The sequence below is a fragment of the Fusarium subglutinans genome (genome assembly GCF_013396075.1).
Source record: "Fusarium subglutinans strain NRRL 66333 chromosome Unknown NRRL66333_c0000409, whole genome shotgun sequence".
Lineage (NCBI taxonomy): Eukaryota > Fungi > Ascomycota > Sordariomycetes > Hypocreales > Nectriaceae > Fusarium > Fusarium subglutinans.
In genome coordinates, this window is record NW_023502472.1 from 1 (window position 1) to 18,673 (window position 18,673).

The following is an 18,673-nucleotide window of genomic DNA, read 5'->3' on the forward strand; positions in this document are numbered from 1 at the left end:
ATATTTATTAGTATTCTTTACCTTTATATACTTAGGGCTAAAGCCTTTTTAAACTACTAATAACCTTATTCCTATAATAGATACTAGGAAAAAAAAACCTTTAAATATTTATTAATAGTATACTGGCTTAAGGCATAGATCTAACTATAGTACTTAGTACCTTGTGTATATATAATGTTAAGTAAAGTGTTATTGTAATTAAAGATAAATATAATTAAGAAATGCAAATCCCTAGTTAAGGGTAAGAAAAGAGTAGTAAATGGATTTTTCTTTTATTTTTTAAAGTATTTAGTTAGTATATAGTAGTAGTTATGTTAATATATAGGGCTAATAGAATTGAGATAATTGTTCTTAGCTTTAACTATTAGAAAGTTAATTAGAGAAAAAAGGAATAGAGACTATTTACCAGATACCGGAATGGCCAAGCTACGAAAGTTCGAAGCGGGGTTAAAGAGTAAATGCCTTTTTGCAAGACAGCGACCATGTGTTACATTCCTGCCTGACTGTAGGATGACACCCCTAGGGTTTAAACTTTGGTGTTTTCTATGGGTGGGTAGGTTACTACGTTTAATTGTAAACTCTGTTAAGGAATAACTAGCTAAATAGAGTATAGAAACTTCTGCCCTCTGAAAGCAGTAAGTCTTAAGACTGTAAATAAGCTTTAAGCCCAGTAAAGCTAAGTATTAGTTGAACTTATTATAATCTGACTATGTAGCATACGCTGCTAAAGGAGAATGTGGTTAAACCTTTAGAAAGTAGGTATGTAATGTCTAGATAGTAAGTTATGTGAAACTGGATAAGTTTGACGGAAAGCGGGTTATGTATATTCTAGAGGTAAATATGAAGCTATGTGCAGAATTGATGTTGGCTGAGACCGTCGGGTCCTGCTATTTTAACGCGGGAACTGCATTTACAGTGTAATACGAAGCGATCTTACATAATGCAATACTATTTGCTAGTGTGTGATGGCGGACTCTTGCTTGTCTGTCTTGCCGTCGAATATACAATTTCTTTAGTTCTGGCTACTTAGACAGTAGTTTAATAATTATAACTATACCTTGAGTATCTGATTACTACCTCTTATCTTTTGTAGTCAATCAATTAGTGAATTATTCTATTAAACGAAAAGAGAAAATGTCTACCTTTGAGAGATTCTTCCAGAAGCAACTCGGTGACGAGTTTCTTGCCTTGGCACAGAGGTTGGAAATTGCTGTAGCTAATCATTGCGACGACCGTCACTCTACACTCGACCTTGTTATCCAGGATGGAGGCCTCTCTCTTAACGCAATTTATACTTTACAATTTGCACAACATGTGCTTGGATGGACGGGCAATAACTTGGAGATATCTGGCTATATCTTTGACGAATTGGGTGCTACTAGCTCCGAGGAACTCGCCTCACTGTTGTTCCCCCGTTCTCAGTTTGGTGGTGGCATGAGACGAAATCCGAGCAATGTACCCGTGGCACTCACAGCAGAGGCTGTGGAATCCCTCTACTTAAAATTCTTCGAGGATCAGCAGTTACTCGTAATGCTGGTCTTGCTTTGAAAAAGCAGATTTTCCCTTCGTGAGGAGCTTCGAAAGATAGCTAAGAATTGCCTCGTATTTACTCTTCTTGGGAACGGAAACGCCAATGACCCTGAGCTGCCCAAATATGTTTCCCAGCAGATGATCAAACTCGATGATCAAACTCCGCCACCATCTGATACAGATCTTGCTGAAGGCTTGGAAGTATTCAAATCGATCATCGTGCTATGCCGAGTGGTCCAGGACCTAGAGGATGTGCCTCTTTTGCATAAAGCTGGTTTTGATTCGGTCCGCCAAATCACCCAGCAAGTCAAAAAGGACTTTTCAGCCAAGATGGTGGATGTTGGAATGGCACTTGAGAATGCCCTTCGGATCCATGATTGCGCAGAATCTGTTGATTGTTGAAACGAGCACCTCTGGCTCTCTCTCATGCAATCCCGGAGACAGGACTTTGTTCCCATATCAAAAGCTAGGCCGAACATCCTCAATCCAGGCGGCTCTCCCAACCGCCCGCTCAACAACCTGACAGACATCTTCAAGCTTGAAGACTCGGGTTGTGAGGAGTGCTGCTCCGTCACTGGTCTTTGTGCTTATCTTGCGGATCTACTCCTCTTTCTCCGCAACACAAAGACTCCAAAGATAAATTCTCCAGACAGGAAAAGCCTTGAGATATATGGGAGCCGTAACGATACATTTATGGCCCAGGATCTTCTACAACTACTCTTCAGTCGGCGCCCAGATATCAGGAAGCTAGAACTTACCTGGGCCAACTCCCAGACCCTTCTTCCATACATCAGTCTGGTCACCGAAGTCCTTGAATCCTATATCCGCTCGGTGGAAGTACCACCTCTTGCTCCAAGTGATTTACTTGAAGATTCGATCCGGGCGTACCAGACTCCTGCCAGTCTGGATGAAAGCGGTGATGAAGATTCGCCGGAATTTCAGTATCGCCCTGCCAACACAGATTATGAGGTTTACCAAAAACTCATATCTCGTCCCATGTACCCTCTGACAAACTTTCCTTATGACCTTTCTCGCGATATCACGCTCTCTGCATTTGGAGTTTGGGACATTGAGTTTGCAGATTTCGTGAGGCTATTCAGGTCACCTGAACAACTTCTGGCTCGAGTTTTCTCTGCTGCGAACGGGCGCATAGATGAAAGTCTCCGTGAAGCCCTTGAAAAGGGCCCCGAGGAGATTCTTGATCGCCAATATGCTGCAGAAGTTCTCGGTCTTCAGCCTGCTGAGTTTTGGGCAATTACGAATGAGACATCTTTCCCCAGTGCTTGGACTGACGTTGTGAATGGACTCTCTCCTACCGCTCTCAAGATCGACAAGGCTCTTATCATTGAAACATCTGCCCTATGGGGTTTCGATGATGATGATGAAATGCTTGACGTTGAGCGTGGTCTGTCATTGATCAAGAACAAACTCATGGCTAATTCTGGCCTCACGTTCCAGGATATCATGGACTTGGTTAAGAGTCAATGTTTCAGCCAACAGCTTGTCGTTACCAACTCTACTGGAAGCCAACAGTTTGGGCCACTCATTGAGGGTCTGAGGCTTCTTTCCAACGCTTCTGCACCCCCATTTTAGCCTCTGACTAATGATCTGGCCTTTCAGCTGCAGGCTTTCATAAGGCTCAGGCAGAAATTGAAATGGTCTATTGCAGATCTTGATGCTGCCATTGTTGCCTTGCGCAACTTGGAACTCGGCACTGTCGCTGATGCATCACGCCCAAAGCGCCCAGATTTTCTTCCTCGTGGCCGTGAGCGTGAGAGATACAACGTATCTCCTCTTGTCAGACCTGATGATGAATGGCAAACCAGCCTGTCTGAGATACCGGCAATAACACCCTTCGTGATCAAGGGAATCGCTTCTCTCAAGAGGCTGAGTGAGATTTCAGGATTTGAACCCGTAGAACTCACGGTGTTGTGGGCACCGCTGAATACATATGGCGATAAATCTTTCTTCTACCGACGATTCATGACCCGAAGGCTTCAGCAAATCGACAGTATCTTCTCTCTCCATAAGGATATATCAACCGGTTCGATACGATTCTTTACTCCGGAAGGAATCGTTACACATGTTCGTGACCATTCTCGGGGTATCTGCGCGGCTTTGAACTGGCCTTCAGCCTATTTTGACTCTCTTGTCACAGCTGCGGGATGCACAAGCAAGAGGCTTGACATCGAGTCATTTTCAAGCATTTATAGATATGTCCTGATCTGTAAGATCATTGGAGTTTCTGCGAAACAGTGCAAAGGCTTCTTTGATGTCTTCTTTGCTGAGAATCCTCATATCTTGTCTAGTACAATAGCAACAGTGGAGGCCATTGAGAGATGGAAGTTTCTTCTTGCCTCAGGTTGGGACATTGAATCCCTGGTCGATCTCTTGGTCAAGAACAGACAGGTTGACGAAAATCATACAAGGGCTGCCAATGAGGCTGCGGTACGTTATGTGCTCGAGATTTCTTCTGGAGCTCGGGGCATTCTTCAATCGGTTCCATCCGCTGTCCCAGGAAGCGTCCAAGGCGTAGATCATGTTGCTGACTGCGCGAATCGTATTTTTGATGCATCAGTGGCGCAAGCCGTGGTCGAATTAGTTGAAAGTAAGGGAGCCTAGATGATTACATTTCTGTGGAATCTAATTGCTAACCCCGTATCGTAGACTCCCGACCACTAAGCCAGGCAGTTTTGATACGCATGCCGTTGTTACAGGAGCTCAGTGAAGCTCTTTTTAAGCTGCCAGACGCTGAGACACTCTACATCTCTCAGCCTGATAGTCAAGATCATGACACAGACAGTGATGAAGATGATGAAGACTCTAAGCAAGCGGCCAAGTTGGAAGCAGCCAGGCTAGCTGCAGAGAAATCGAGTCTCGAAGCTACAATTCGACTTAGAAGGAGAAGAAGTACTTTCATTGAGTTTGCAATTCCAAGAATCACAGAAGGCCTTTTGGATGCCTTTCTTGTCAACAGCATTCAAAAAGCACTCCCTGATACGGAGCCTGCTTTGATTCCTGTCCTTTTGCACGATCTTATCTCGATCCCAACTCAAGATGGCGAAGCCAGTCAGTCGGCCTTGTCGGCCCTTAGAGACCTCACCAAGCCAAACAGCGAGGCCGTAACTTCAGAGTGTATAGATGGTTACTTCAGCCCACCAACCTCTGATGTTTACACATTCAGCTGCTCTGGAGTCCACAATACTACACAGCCTTCCTTATCAGTCAACAATCTGGACCTTCAATATGATACAGACTCAGAGTCATTCACAGAAATCCGTTTGACTGTCGGCAAACCCTATCGTTTGAGATGCAACATTGGTAACAAATCTTTAACATGGTCAACAACAAAGGCTAGCCCTTCACCTTTGACAGAAGCGGTTCTCATGTCGACCTCCATCGCTGCTCGTGCTGATCTCATCATCGGTACAGTCAAGAGAATAGCCCAAGTATGCGATGGACAATGTCTGACCGTTGATGAGCTACAATATATTGCGCTTAATCAGAACAAGCCAGGTCAAACACTAGGCCTAAACTTCAACAAACTCACGTTCACTGACCTCTTCAACTTATCAAAGTACAGTGAGCTTCGCAAAAGCTCTGCAGGGAATCCCGGAACACTTGTTGTCTTGTTATGTCGCTGTATTACAAAAACCGGACTCTCACGATGGATATCCTAGCTACAAGCTGGGCAGATGCCACTGGCTGGGATAAGACTCGGGTTCTGGAAGCTCTGCAAGCCAAATTCCCAGATCTGTCCACTGGGGCAGTCATGAGCTCTTTGACAGATTTCTACCAATTCCTGAACTTTGCTGATATAATGGCCTTCGATGAAAAACTCAAGATATCCTGCACTGGTGGAACCTTGCCCACGATGTGTGAGCTTTTCCACTTAGCGCAACCCAGACTTTCCCTCTCTGTTAGCACGTCGGACCTTCACAGAGCAATCAAGCTACAAGATGGCCTTGCACCCTCCCAGTAGAATGAGATAGACATCCTGTTGACGCCAAAACGACGAGATGTCCTCGTTCAATATTTGTTGCACCAGGGAGCTGTTCGCAATGACCTGAACATCAAAGACGCGGATGGGCTCTTTGAGCACCTGCTAATTGATGTCCAGATGGGTCCACAACTTCGGACATCAAGAGTTAAGCAAGCTATTTCAGTAGTGCAGCTTTTTGTACAGCGATGTCTACTAGGACTGGAGGATGGTGTACCTTAAACAGCAGTCACCCGGAGTAAGTGGTCCTGGATGCAACATTATACTCTCTGGGAGGCACATCGTAAGCTCTTCTTATACCCCGAGAATTGGCTAGAGCCCTCACTACGTGATGACAAAAGTCAACTCTTTGAGAAGGTTGAGACGGTTCTAATGCAGAAGAATCTTACTGTTAGCACCTTTCTTGGGGCTATCCAGGATTACATCTATGATTTGAACGGTATTTCAAGCCTTGATATAGTGTCATATCTCCACGAACCTCACAAGGGAGCCGAGGATGTCTTTCACCTATTTGGACGCACCCGCACAGCGCCACATACCTTCTACTACAGAAAATTGACAGTCTATGCGACAGATAGATCTGTCTTCTGGCAGCCGTGGACAAGTATAGACTTGGATATACCCTCAGTGGAGGCCGACTGGGACTCGAAGCGTCTTCAAAGCAGTGGGGCTTACCTGGTGCCGATCTTGCTACAGGATAGATTGTACATCTTCTTCCCGCAAATCGCAGTCACTACGAGCCAATCGATACTGCAACCTTCCGGAAGTCAGTCAATGACTTGGACGCAAATGGGCAGTTCTTCAGTAGCTGGACAGTCACCAAAAACGTCATGGGAGATTACCATGGCCTGGAGTGCGTATGTCAAGGGAAGTTGGTCTCCCAAGCGTATATCACCTGGAAGTCTCAAAATCGAGCCCAGCAAGCTCCAAGATGCATCAGGTCAAGCCCAAGGACAAGACAGGCTGCCGTCCGCCTGGGAGTTCCGTATAGACCCTCTTTACGAAGCCAAACGGGTCCGGCTTGTCATCAGCTACGCTCCCGAGACAAATCTCATCGGAGAGGTTGTAGGAGAGTTCAATTTTGCCAGAGATCAGGTGGAGGCAAACCAAGACGCAAAGATAGCACTCCCAAGAAGTCAGTTCTCTACTCGCTTCGGCAAGGTTCAGGGGGCCAACTCAATCCTCTTCACTCCCGGGTTTAGAGACAACATGAAAGACCCGTTAGTATGGATGCCCTCTGACGTGGCTTGGAAGAAGGAGGATATTAACTGGACACTATCGAAGACGCCCTATCGCATGACTGGACTGGTACTCAATGTGAGGGAGGAGGATGGATCAAGCAGGAGCTATTTCAACGTTCCAGAAAAAGAGCTTCTTGAAACCCGGTGGACGCAGGAGATCATTGCCAGCAGGATGAAACTCAGGTCAATCGATCATTCCTTTTCAGAAAGGCTCATGCAAGCTGTTGCAAATCCCACCGAGCCCTTAGACAAGATATACAACACTTTGTCTACGGTGCCCACTGATGAGTGGGCTGATTGCTACGGAGCGGATATCGATGTATACTACCATGAGCTCGCCAGTCCCTGTGCGCTTTATAATTGGGAGTTGGGTGTCCACTCCATAATGCTCGCGGTGGACCGCTTCATGTCCACGCAGCAGTTTGACGAGGCTTTACAGATAGCACGGTTGCTCTTTGATCCTACAGTGGATCACCAGATTGATCGCCAGGAAACGGCGCAACCATCCTGCTGGAAGTTTCCTCCTTTCCGAGATATCAGCGACCGGATAGATGTGAGGGAAATTCCGAGACAACTTTCAAGAGCCTCACTGCCGACCTACAACTCGCCATCAAGGACAGAAGATCATACGGCCAGCTTGCTCATGCTGCTGCTCGAGGACGCCCGCAAGCTTATATAAAGTGGATTGTTATCAAGTATGGAGAGATCCTCTTGGCAGCGGGAGACAAGCACTTTTGCGAAGGCACTCTTGAGAGTCTCCCTTTAGCCATTCAGAGATACGTCGAGGCAGCTCGTGTGTTTGGTCCTGAGCCGGTTAAAGGGCTGAAACTGAGTAAGCGAACTGCCATGTGCTTCGAAGATGTCATCAAGGACGAGGTTCGGTTCTATCTCGATTTACCATTCACAGCACAGCTCAAGAGAAACATGGACCCAATCAAGGGATCAGCTTCTGCTAGAGATATAGATCCCAACAGGGAAACTCACCGTTCCTTCATCATGTCTTCTTACTTTTGCGTTCCCCTGAACCCCAAGTTCAAGAAGCTCAGGAGTCTTGTACATGAGCGGTTGCATAATATCCGTGACTCACTGGACATCAATGGCAATCCCATCGTCTACGCCCTTCGTGAGCCACTAATCGATCCTGGTGCTCTGCTTTCACTGAACCCCGGGGGTGCCATGGGCGGGGATATGGCCATGGTTCTGGCAGACCAGAACATGCCTCTGACACGTTATCGCTTTGATGTCAAGATCAACAAAGCTCTCGAGCTTTGTGGAGAGCTCAGGTCCCTTGCCGATCGATTCTTGGCTGCCATTGAGAAGAAGGAAGTAGAGGAACTGAACGCTCTTCGAGCTCGGAACTCAACACTGATCCAAGGTCTAATGCTTGAGATCAAGCAAACACAGCTACGTGAGGCTCAGCAAGCCTTAGAGTCGCTATGTCTATCTCGAGAATCTCAAGTCTCGCAGCTGTCATACTTTCTGGAGACTATTGGAGAGTCAAGTTCATTGGTTCCTAATTCAAGCCAAGACTGGGTTGATCTTGTGCAGGACATAGGCCCCATCACTCAAGATGACATGAGAATGACGGCGTATGAAAAGGCTGAGATGGATCTTGCAAGTACGGCTGCTGGCCTTAACATAATTGCAGCCAGCATCGACCAAGCCGCTCAGGTCTATGCTATCCTCCCAACTATGTCTGCCAACATACAGCCTTTCGGTGTTGGATGCAGTATCTCAGCTGGTGGCTCGTCAATCGCCAGTGCTATTCAGACTGGGGCTATGGTGATGAGGACTAAGGGAATGATCGCCGCTGAAGAGTCTAATCAAGCTGGGAGAAAGGGCCGGATGGCTAGGCAGCTACAAGACCGACGACTGCAGGCCAACGTGAAAGGCCGAGAGATTAAAGCTACAGACAAACAGATTGAGATGCAGAAGACACGTATACTTGCAGCCGAAAAAGAGATAGAGTCTCAGAGAGTCTCAGTGGAAGATGCAGCCCAGGCAGAAGCCTATAATCGCACTAAATACACAAATCAGCAGCTCTATGCCTGGATAGAGTCGGGGCTTCACAACCTTTACTTCCAGGGCTACAATCTTGCAGCAACAGCAGCCCAGCAGCCCAGCAGGCAGAGTCATCATCGTCCTTTGAAAAGGGTCGCAAGGTCTCCATCCTCAAACCGTCAGGGTATTGGAATACGTCCCGAGATGGCCTTCTTGCTGCTGATAACCTTTATTTGGACCTGAGAAGACTTGAGGCGCTTTACCTTAAGGGTCCAAGGTGGGACTACGAGATTACAAAAACGGTTTCGTTGCGTCAAATTAACCCTCTGGCACTATTGAGGCTACGAGTCAACGGCTCTACCGACTTTTCTATCTCGGAGCACCAGTATGATCTAGACTTTCCTGGGCACTACATGCGTAGAATACGATCGGTATCCGTCTCAATACCAGCTGTTATAAGCCCTCATAGCAGCCTCAACGCCACTCTGTCTCTCATAAAGAGTCAGTACCGCATCAACTCAACAGCTGCAACGGCGAAGGAGTACCTTACCACCAACTCGGAATGCCACAGATCTGACAGAGTCCCCATATCTTCCATTGCTATCAGCTCGGGAGCCAATGATGCTGGAGCGTTTGAGCTTAACTTTTCTGGACCGAAGTATCTTCCATTTGAGGGCGCTGGAGCTATATCATCTTGGCGCCTGACTTTGCCTTGCGAGATTCCAAAATTCGACTATAGCACCATCAGTGATGTTCTACTTCACATCCAATACACCTCCCTAGATAGTGGGGAGTGTCTCAAGGCGGCTGCTAATGAGGCTGTACGTCTTGCAGCACGGTCAATCGAGGCTGAGGGCAAGTCTGAGGGCTTCTATGCTATGTTGGATCTAAAGCACGACTTCCCTAACAGCTGGCATGCTTTTAAAACCAGCCTCATCTCCTCATACAAAGCTACCAAGACGGCCAAAGGTAGCATGGAGCTTGGTGACATTCGAGACCGACTGCCTTTCTGGTCCAGACGCCAGAACAAGCTCGTGGTCCAGAGTATCGCTCTTGTTTCAAAAAGCGCCAAACTGATTCGGGGTACTACTATTCCGTTGGCTACTGGTGATGACCCTGTAATCGATAACGGTCACTTGGGGACCGGACGCTCTTCTATGGCTATCAAGACGTTTTTAGATGTGTCACAGGATAACCTCGATGGATGGGTTATTGAAACAGCTGGCAGAGTTATTGAGGAGAAGGATCAGATAGTAGAGAATATGTATATGCTTGTGAAATATTTCTTTAGTTAATGCTTACTATGTTGTCCATTAGCTTTCAAAAATCTTATATTTCTCTCTTTACTTTATAGTTAAGTGCAACTCTATATTCAGACCGTCGCAGTTTAATAAAGCAATCTGGGAAGCAAGCAATGGCAGATAGCAAAACCATGATAAAACTGTAAAGCCATCGTAATGTGTATGGTGAGCATGAGCCATGTCTTTGACAGAGTAAGTCCATACTCAGACTACTCACCAGAAATGAGTCATATAGAAATTCTGCGTAATAAGCCCTCTAAAGCCTTTCCACTCATTAAGTTCTAGACTATGGGTTCTGGGTCAAGCCATGCATGATCTACCACGCGTAAGCTTTCAAGACAAACGTAGAGTGGCTGGTGTCTAGACTTCAAAATGGCTTTTTACCATTCATTCGCCATGAAAGCTAACTCAGTTTGTGTGGGTGAGTTTCCAGTCACAAACTTACCTATAAAGAATACAGCCAGCACACTATTAGACATTATACTACAAGCCATGAGAGCATTACTTGATCTGTATGTGATCTGTGGAAAGACTGGGGACCAAATGGTCAGTTACCAATTGCAAAGAAGCAGTGTAAAGTGCAAGAATGTAGCTAACATGTTATTAAGTTTCTAGTATCGTTATAACAACATTCCAGTATATTAACCATTTCTAAACCGTACTCCCGAGATATTAAGACCTGTAATAGAGAAAAGTCTATATACTGTATACTGATAGCCATTGGCAAAAATCAAGCGCCAAGCTCTTGAAAGTCAATGATTTCAGTTCTAGAGTCATACGAGGTGGGTCTCAGCCTCATAGTCCACAACCTTAAGTAGAGTTTTGATGCGGGTTTGATCTGGTATTTGGTAGCTGCTATAATTAAACTTCGCGTTGGGCTAACTTCGAAAGTTACTAAACTGCTGACATGCAAGACCTGCATTCTATTACATATCTATATCGATTCTCAGACATCTCTACTCGGGAGTCGGCAATTGCTGCGATAGCATGCAACCCTGTGACCTCAAATGATACGTGCTGTTGGGATGTAAATTATACCCATCACAAGACTAATGAAAAGTTTCCTATACGAAGGAGGAAGCTAATGCATGCCACGAGTTTCTTACGCGTCGAATGAATGGCTTTGTGGCACCCACGCTCCATTAAGTACCCAAGATAACAGTAGCGCAATATTGAACCTTTGTGCCTTTGGCTCCATGTACGAGCGTTGTATTCGCATTCCCAGCGACGGCAAAGGCCATCCTGGACTCTTAGTTGGCTCTTTGCTGATGTATAGACATTAAACTTTATAAGCGATCACATGTGTCAACTGAAAGCAAGTCTCAGTCTCAAAATGACACCCGGTGTGAGGTTATCATGGCCGCGTCACTACACTCGGTGCTTTCAATCTGAACGTCACATGGGGATGCCCTATTTTTTGGAACATTAACTGTTGACATGGTTGTAATGTAATAGTTTGAAGTGGCCCAATACAGGCACTCCGTACGAACTCATAATAGATCTGGACCAGTTTGTGTTGTGTCAGGTCGCTGGGACTTGGGAGACTTTAGATTAAGGGCAGACAGAGATTCGTATACTAGCGTAAACAAAAGGTTATAGAAGCACATGTCGGCTCAGGTCTCGATAAATGGAGGCAGATTGGATAGCCATAAGTTCAAGATTAGCACCATCCATTCTATTATCAGACAATAGTATAGTAGCCCAGCAATTCTTGAACGCTAACTCTGGATCTAAACCTTTACAGTCAGAACTTATTGACACCTTGAAGATCTAAACACTTTAGTATAACTATAGCTTTTGTTCTGTTACATAACTGTATATAATAAAACCTTCTAAGAAACCTGGAAGTGTAATTCCATTTGCAACCTGGCTACGTGTAAGGTGCGTGCTGTAAGCATTAGTAGCAGTTTCTATTAACTTAAAATAATACTCTTATTAAATTAGTTTAGGCAGTATACTAGCTACTTAATATAATTACTTAAAATAAGCTTTTTAGCCTATTTAATAATTATATCTAATATATAAAAAGAACTTAAATATATTTACTAAAAGATAAAAAGGCTACTTTAATTACTTATTATAGCTTTTTAACTTAATATTAAAAATACGCCTTAAGATATAAGCTTATATACTTATTATAAAAATAATTATAAGTTAAGGCTATTAAGTAACTAAATATTATAATTATATTAATTACTTTATTATTAATATAGCTATAATATCTATAGCTTTTTAAGCTACTTATTTTAGCTTAATTTTTAAGTAAGGTACTAAAGGAGGCTATACTTTACTTACTTTAAAGGATTTCTTAAAAGATACTATTACTTAGCTTAATAAACTTAATAATAAGGTTATTAGTTTTCTTACCTTACTTAGCTATAATACCTTTAACTATACTAAGTATTAAGAAGTCTTTATAGTTCCTTAAAGTATATAAACCCTAATTTAGTAAGAAAAGGATAAGCTTAAAGAGCTTACTATAAAAAGTTATTTTTAGTAATACCTTTATATTATAAGATTAAGGGTAAATTAGGCTTAATTAATATTACTTTATATTTTATAGCTATAGCTTTAAGGCTATAAATATAAATTACTTAGTAACTTAAGAAGAAAAGGTAAATATAAAGAAAAGGTTAAATAGATAAAGGTTTTAAAGAGAATATGTTTATAGTAGCTATATAGTTAGCTATAAAGGAGGAAAGGTTAAAAGGACTGGTAAAGGTTTAGACGAAAATATATATATAGTAGCTATATTATTAGAGGAAAGGTTAAATCAAGGTTAGGGAATATTAAGTCACAAGGTGGCGAAAGATTGGTTATAATAAAGTTATTTTAACACAGTAGCAACCCGGCCACGAGACCGTAATTGCGGTAATTCTCTGGGGAAGAGCAACGAGAGTGGAACCAAGCCATCTGCTGTTAGAGCAAGCCTGCCTGACTCACGTTCTGGAATTGGAGGGTCCAGCTTCGCTGTGCAGAACCCCTCCGTTCTCAGTGCCCCGGCTGCCGCTTCACTGCAAGATAACACGGGACCAAACACAGGCAAGGGAGGTAGTGCCCAGCGCTCTATTGACTAAAAGTTCCAGCTTAATCCATCATCCGGGACATTTTCGCTTGCTATTCCAATCCAGGTCTCAAAAGCAAGAGGCGAGTTACAGCCTACATTAGAGCTATCCTACGACTCTGGACTTGGCAATGGAGCTTTTAGGATGGGGTGGTCGTTAAGCTTTGGCGTTACGGGCATCACTAGGAAGACTTCCAAGGGCATCCTAAAGTATAAAGACTCTGTAGGGGCTGAAAGCGACACTTTTATCTTATCTGGCTACGAGGACCTTGTTGTCGCTGATGAGCCACCAGTTGACATCCGAACTCTTCAAGGTCATGACTATATTGTCAAGCGATACAGATGTCGCATTGAGAGCGAACCACAAGTCATTGAGCGTTGGACCAACCTTGACGATGATGGGGATACCCTTTGGCGTACCATATCCCCCTCGAACCAGGTGCACTTCCTTGGACGTACCGACCAGTCTCGCATCTTTGATGCTTCAAACCCAAAGAGGATTTTCACTTGGATGCTTTGTGAAGTTCATGACCCGCTTGGAAATGCTATGGTGTATATCTATAAGGAAGAAGACGAAGCGGGAATTTCTGAGCTCCCCGACATTCGTCAGGCATGCGAAGCCGGTAGGGATGGGGAAGCAAGAACTAGAGCCAGGTATCTCAAGGCCATCAAGTGCGGGAATCGCAAGCCGAGCCGAGAGGCCGAGTCTTGGGAGATCGAACACCGAGAGACTTCAAAGGTTGGAAATGTCGAAAACGAATGGATGTTTGAGGTTGTCCTCGATTACGGAGAGCACCATGTTTTCGAGCCTTCAACCAACTTCGTACGAGACTGGAACGTACGTCATGACCCTTTCTCAACCTACGCTAGTGGCTTTAAGATCCGTTCGTACCGTCTCTGCAAGAGGATCCTCATATTCCATCATATCCCTGAGAAGCTAGGGTTGGAAGACTATCTGGTGGCTTCATGCGAACTTAACTATCTGCCGAAGGAGACGGGATCTTTTATTCGCTCAGTCACGCAAAAAGGGCACAGTTAGAACTTTCAGACTGGCCAGTACGACACTCAGAGCCTACCAGCTATCAGTTTTGACTATAGCCAAGTCCCGGAGTTCAAAAAACTCCAAACCAACTCAATCAAGCCAAAGCTTATTTGCCAGCTTGCAGCTAGCCAAGCTAATCCATCTGGGGTTAATGCACAGTGGATTGACTTGGACGGAGAGGGGATTTCTGGTCTTATCGTTCAACTTGACGGAACGTGGTACTACGGCCGGAATGAATGCCCTCTCCAAGATCCTGCAACGGATGACATGGGCCTGACTGATGACGAATCCTCCAGCGCCTCGGGTTCCGATTCAGACAAAGAATCATGCAATAATACCTACATCCTTCCCAGTCACCCTGTTCACGCGAGAGGTGACGAAACAGGTCTTTGCAGATATTGACGGAAATGGGTCACAAAACCTGGTCGTTTTGGATGTGAGTGGTAGACCAGTTGGTTACTATGAACGCACGGAGGATCAGGACTGGACCACCTTCCGTGAGTTTGAAACTATCCTGAGCAACGAAACGGCCAAGGTTAGTGACACTGGGCCCGTCCGTAAGTTTGATGTCACGGGCAACGGCCTCGTGGACTTCGTGACGGTGGACCAATCACACGGCCAAGTTCTGTGGCATGAATCGCTAGGCAAGAAAGGATATGCAGCTCAGAGACGATCTCGTGGTCCAGGGCAGCCCGTATTCTGGGATGATTCGGACCAACGTACCGCAACCACGCTTGCCGACATGAGTGGCGATGGCTTAGTGGACATTTTACAACTCTCCAACGGACATGTATCCTACTGGCCTAGCCTGGGCTATGGCCGTTTCGGCTCACAGGTCATCATGAATAATTCTCCATTGTTCGACCAGGACGAGGATAAGTTCGACAGTCGACGAATCCTGCTGGCTGATGTCGACGGCAGCGGCGCCGCTGATCTACTGTATATACTCAGCGACGGTGGGCTCATGCTTCATAGGAACTGTTGCGGTAATGGTTTCAGCGATGGAATTCTGCTTCCCTGCTTTCCCCGAGTGTCGGATGTTTCTTCATTGTTTGTCATGGACTTGTTTGGAAAGGGAACCAGTTGTATCTGTATGATGGAGCAAGATACGGCTCAAGAGGTTGTTATACGCTACTATGATTTCAACTCGTCACCCATATCCCCAACCTCAAAGCCCAACATGCTCACAGCTTTTGAAAACGGTGTCGGTCTTCATACAACTATTACATATTGGCCTTCCACAAAGTTCTACCTCAAGGATCAGCGCGCTGGTAAGCCTTGGAGGACTAAAGTACCCTTTCCCGTCCAGGTTGTCCAGAAGGTGGTGTATCAAGATCTCATTACCGGCCGTTCCAAGACGTGCAGATACCACTACCATGATGGTCACTACGATGGCCATGATCGTGAATTTCGTGGTTTTGGGATGGTCGAAGAATCAGTCAGAGAAACTCTCCTTCTGACAAATGGGAATCGCTACCAGAAGCCTCCCTCTCTGAAGAAGGTGTGGTATCATACTGGTATCATGGCGAGCCTGACTCCTGATTCCGCTACCACTTTCCAGAACCCACAGATTTCTTCAAGGCTGCCCCCCGGCCTCTCGTCAGATGGTCTGTACCAGTCATCTAGAGCCCTCAGGGGGTTGGAACTGCGATCTGAGCTCTACAGCCCAGATGGAACCGCAAAGGCTAAGCTGCCATACGTTGTGATCGAGCGTTCATACCTCGTGACCCAGGAGCAGGAGCCAAAGCCCTCTGGGTGCCATGGTGTCTTTAGAACCCACGCCTCCGAGATTTTGACTCTGAATTACGAAAGGAATGCTGAAAATCCACGGATCCAGCATGAAATAGTGATCCAGCGAAATAGTCATGGTGACGTTGAGAGATACCTAGACATTCGATACGGCAGCAAAGGAAGTCTTCTCAATGGGCCGAATCGCACCGCCCAGGAGATTAATGAAGTGAGGTACACAGATATCGAGTATACGAATGCTGTTTCAAGCTTGGATGTGTTCAGGAAACCTCTTGTTTCCCAGTCTTCTTCATTTTACATATTGGGTCTACCAATTGATCATCAAATCCTGGACGGTCGAAAACTCGCCTCGGAGGACCTTGATCAGTATTTGGTCAAACCAGCCAATATTCTTAACGATAGCGATTATTCTTGTCAGGCGGAGAAGTCAAAGATTCTCTGCAGCTCCACAAGAACCATATACCGGTCTCAGGATATGACGGGGCCACTTCAATTTAAGGAACTGGAGCCCTTCTCTATCGTTGATCAGGTATTTGAGCTAGCCCTTGACAGAGAACGTCATCTACAAATCTATGGCTCAAGCAACAAGATCCTGTCGCGGTTTGGACGCGATTATACGACAATTCTCGAGAGAGAAGGCCTATTCATAGATCTGGATGGCGATGGCAACCTGTGGGCACCATCATCCGTCACTTACTTCGGTACCCCTGCTGCCAAGAATTTGCAGCTCCCTGAAGCTAGACGGTCTTTTTTCTCCCCAACTGTGACCAAAGACCCCTTCAAAGCACAATCCACTGTGGAGATGGATGGTATTTATCTGCTTCCCTGCAACTGGACCGATGCAAATGGCAACGTTACACGTGCAGATAATGATTACAGAGTCTTGCGGGCTGGTACAATCAAAGACCCCAACGACAACCAGTTAAGTGTCATTTTTGACTCACTTGGACGTACTGTTGCCTGGGCACTGAGGGGAAAGCAGGTGGCTGAGTCTCTCAATGGTCTCACGGCAAATCTCGCACCCCACGAGACTGCAGCTTTGTTCAATCATCCGACACCCGATCTAGTGAAGAAGCTTCTTGGAAGGGCTGGAAGCCGTATCATATTCGGCCCTGAGCCAGTTTTGGGCGACAGCAAGCTGAGCCCTATGTTCCAAATCTCAATGGGACGAACGGGACTTGACTCAGCTGAGTGCCTCGAGGATGGAGGAGACATCTTCTTCAAGATAAGCTATTTCAATGGATATTCTCAAGGTATCCAAGATGTCAGTCTCGCCAGTTGGGGCGATCATGATGAGAAATGGCGATACTCGGGAAGTGTCGTGCTGGACTCCAATGCGGTCGCGGTTCAAGTTGCTCCCCCTTTCTTCTCATCCGACCACTATTTCATACCGCATGCCACCCTCACTTCCCCCTCTGTGACCTCGTTTTATGACGGCGCCAATCGCGTATCCGGAGAACTATATCGCGATCACAGCTGGGTCAAGACCTGTTATGACGACGCCTGGTCAATGCGGCAATTCTCAAGAGAGGACACAGTCTTGACCGAGGACCCCCGGAACGACCCTGATATAGGTATACACTTCCAGGCTTTGAGCACATCGACCTTCTTGCCCTCATGGAGGGACAAGAGGCTAGCATCGATTGATGAGCTTATGATAGACTCTGCTATCAAATCAGAAGCATTTGCTCATACGCCAGTAACAACACATTTTGATTCCAGTGGGAGACCTTCGGTTATATCTACTACAGATGGGAGCGTTATTCGCAACACAAGCTTCAAGTATGATGTCTATGGTAACAGGAATGCCAAGATAGATGGAGCTGGACGTGTTGTACAAAGAACCGAGTTTAATAACTTAGGTCGAGCTCTTAGGGTTAGCAGTCTTGATTCCGGCGATCAGGTCAACTTCTGTGATTGCCTTGGAGAAATCATTGCCACAAAGGACTCCCGAGGTATACTGAAGCGCTATGTAAGAGATAAGTTACGACGAGTGACTCAAACTTGGGTTGCTGAAGATAAGCTCGCTGAGGAGGTTCTCTGGTCGGAAGTGGTGTATGGCGACAATAGAGAGTACTTTCCTGATGGCTCACAGCAGTCAAACAGGAACCACCGCGTGGCTCGAATATACGATCAGTCAGGGGTGCGAACATTTGACGAGTACGACATTAGGGGCAACTGCACAATGTCTACTATGCAGCTCGCAGCCGAGTACAGGTCACTGTTCAACGCAACCGCAGATATGGTCCTCGAATCTGAGATCTGGTCAACACAAAGCGTCTTCGATGCCAGTAACCGCGACAGGCAGTCCAAGGATCCGACTGGAACTGTCACTGTGCGAAGTTATAACTTCTTATCCTAGCTTGAGTCCGTCAAGACATATAACGTGGCGAATCCTGACGACCTCTCGGTTCAGGTTCACTCTATTTCTTATACGGCAGACAGTCTTCTTAGCTGCGTGCAAAACGGCAGGAGTAAGGTTATAGGTAGTTTAAAGAGGCTTTAGCCTCCAGTATATAAAGGTAAAGAATACTAATAAATACATATAGGTAAGATACTTATTACCCTTATTATTACCTAAAATCTTAGTTTTAGTTAAAAAGTTAATATCTTAATAACTAACTTTAAAGATATATAAATAAGTAGTTATTACTTTTTTATAAAGATAATTAGGCTTAAAATATATAAAATATATATAAGGTAAGATTTTTAATAAAAGTAAGTTTATTAACTTAAAATAACCTT

General features: G+C 45.3%; 2 protein-coding genes across 2 annotated transcripts; both read left to right on the forward strand.

Annotated features, from left to right (window-relative positions):
• Positions 1-1,134: 1,134 nt before the first annotated feature.
• On the forward strand, positions 1,135-10,067 carry FSUBG_13854 (toxin subunit; the record flags this gene model as incomplete). The annotated part of the gene is made up of 9 exons (XM_036678788.1): positions 1,135-1,536; positions 1,594-1,920; positions 1,975-3,003; positions 3,124-4,138; positions 4,198-5,112; positions 5,211-5,408; positions 5,760-7,324; positions 7,387-8,828; positions 8,873-10,067. 9 exons carry the CDS (start codon positions 1,135-1,137, stop codon positions 10,065-10,067), a joined length of 8,088 nt encoding a protein of 2,695 aa, XP_036530682.1.
• Positions 10,068-13,282: 3,215 nt separating this feature from the next.
• Positions 13,283-18,290, forward strand: FSUBG_13855 (uncharacterized protein; the record flags this gene model as incomplete). The annotated part of the gene is made up of 3 exons (XM_036678789.1): positions 13,283-13,975; positions 14,186-14,483; positions 14,533-18,290. 3 exons carry the CDS (start codon positions 13,283-13,285, stop codon positions 18,288-18,290), a joined length of 4,749 nt encoding a protein of 1,582 aa, XP_036530683.1.
• Between the last annotated feature and the right edge of the window lie 383 nt (positions 18,291-18,673).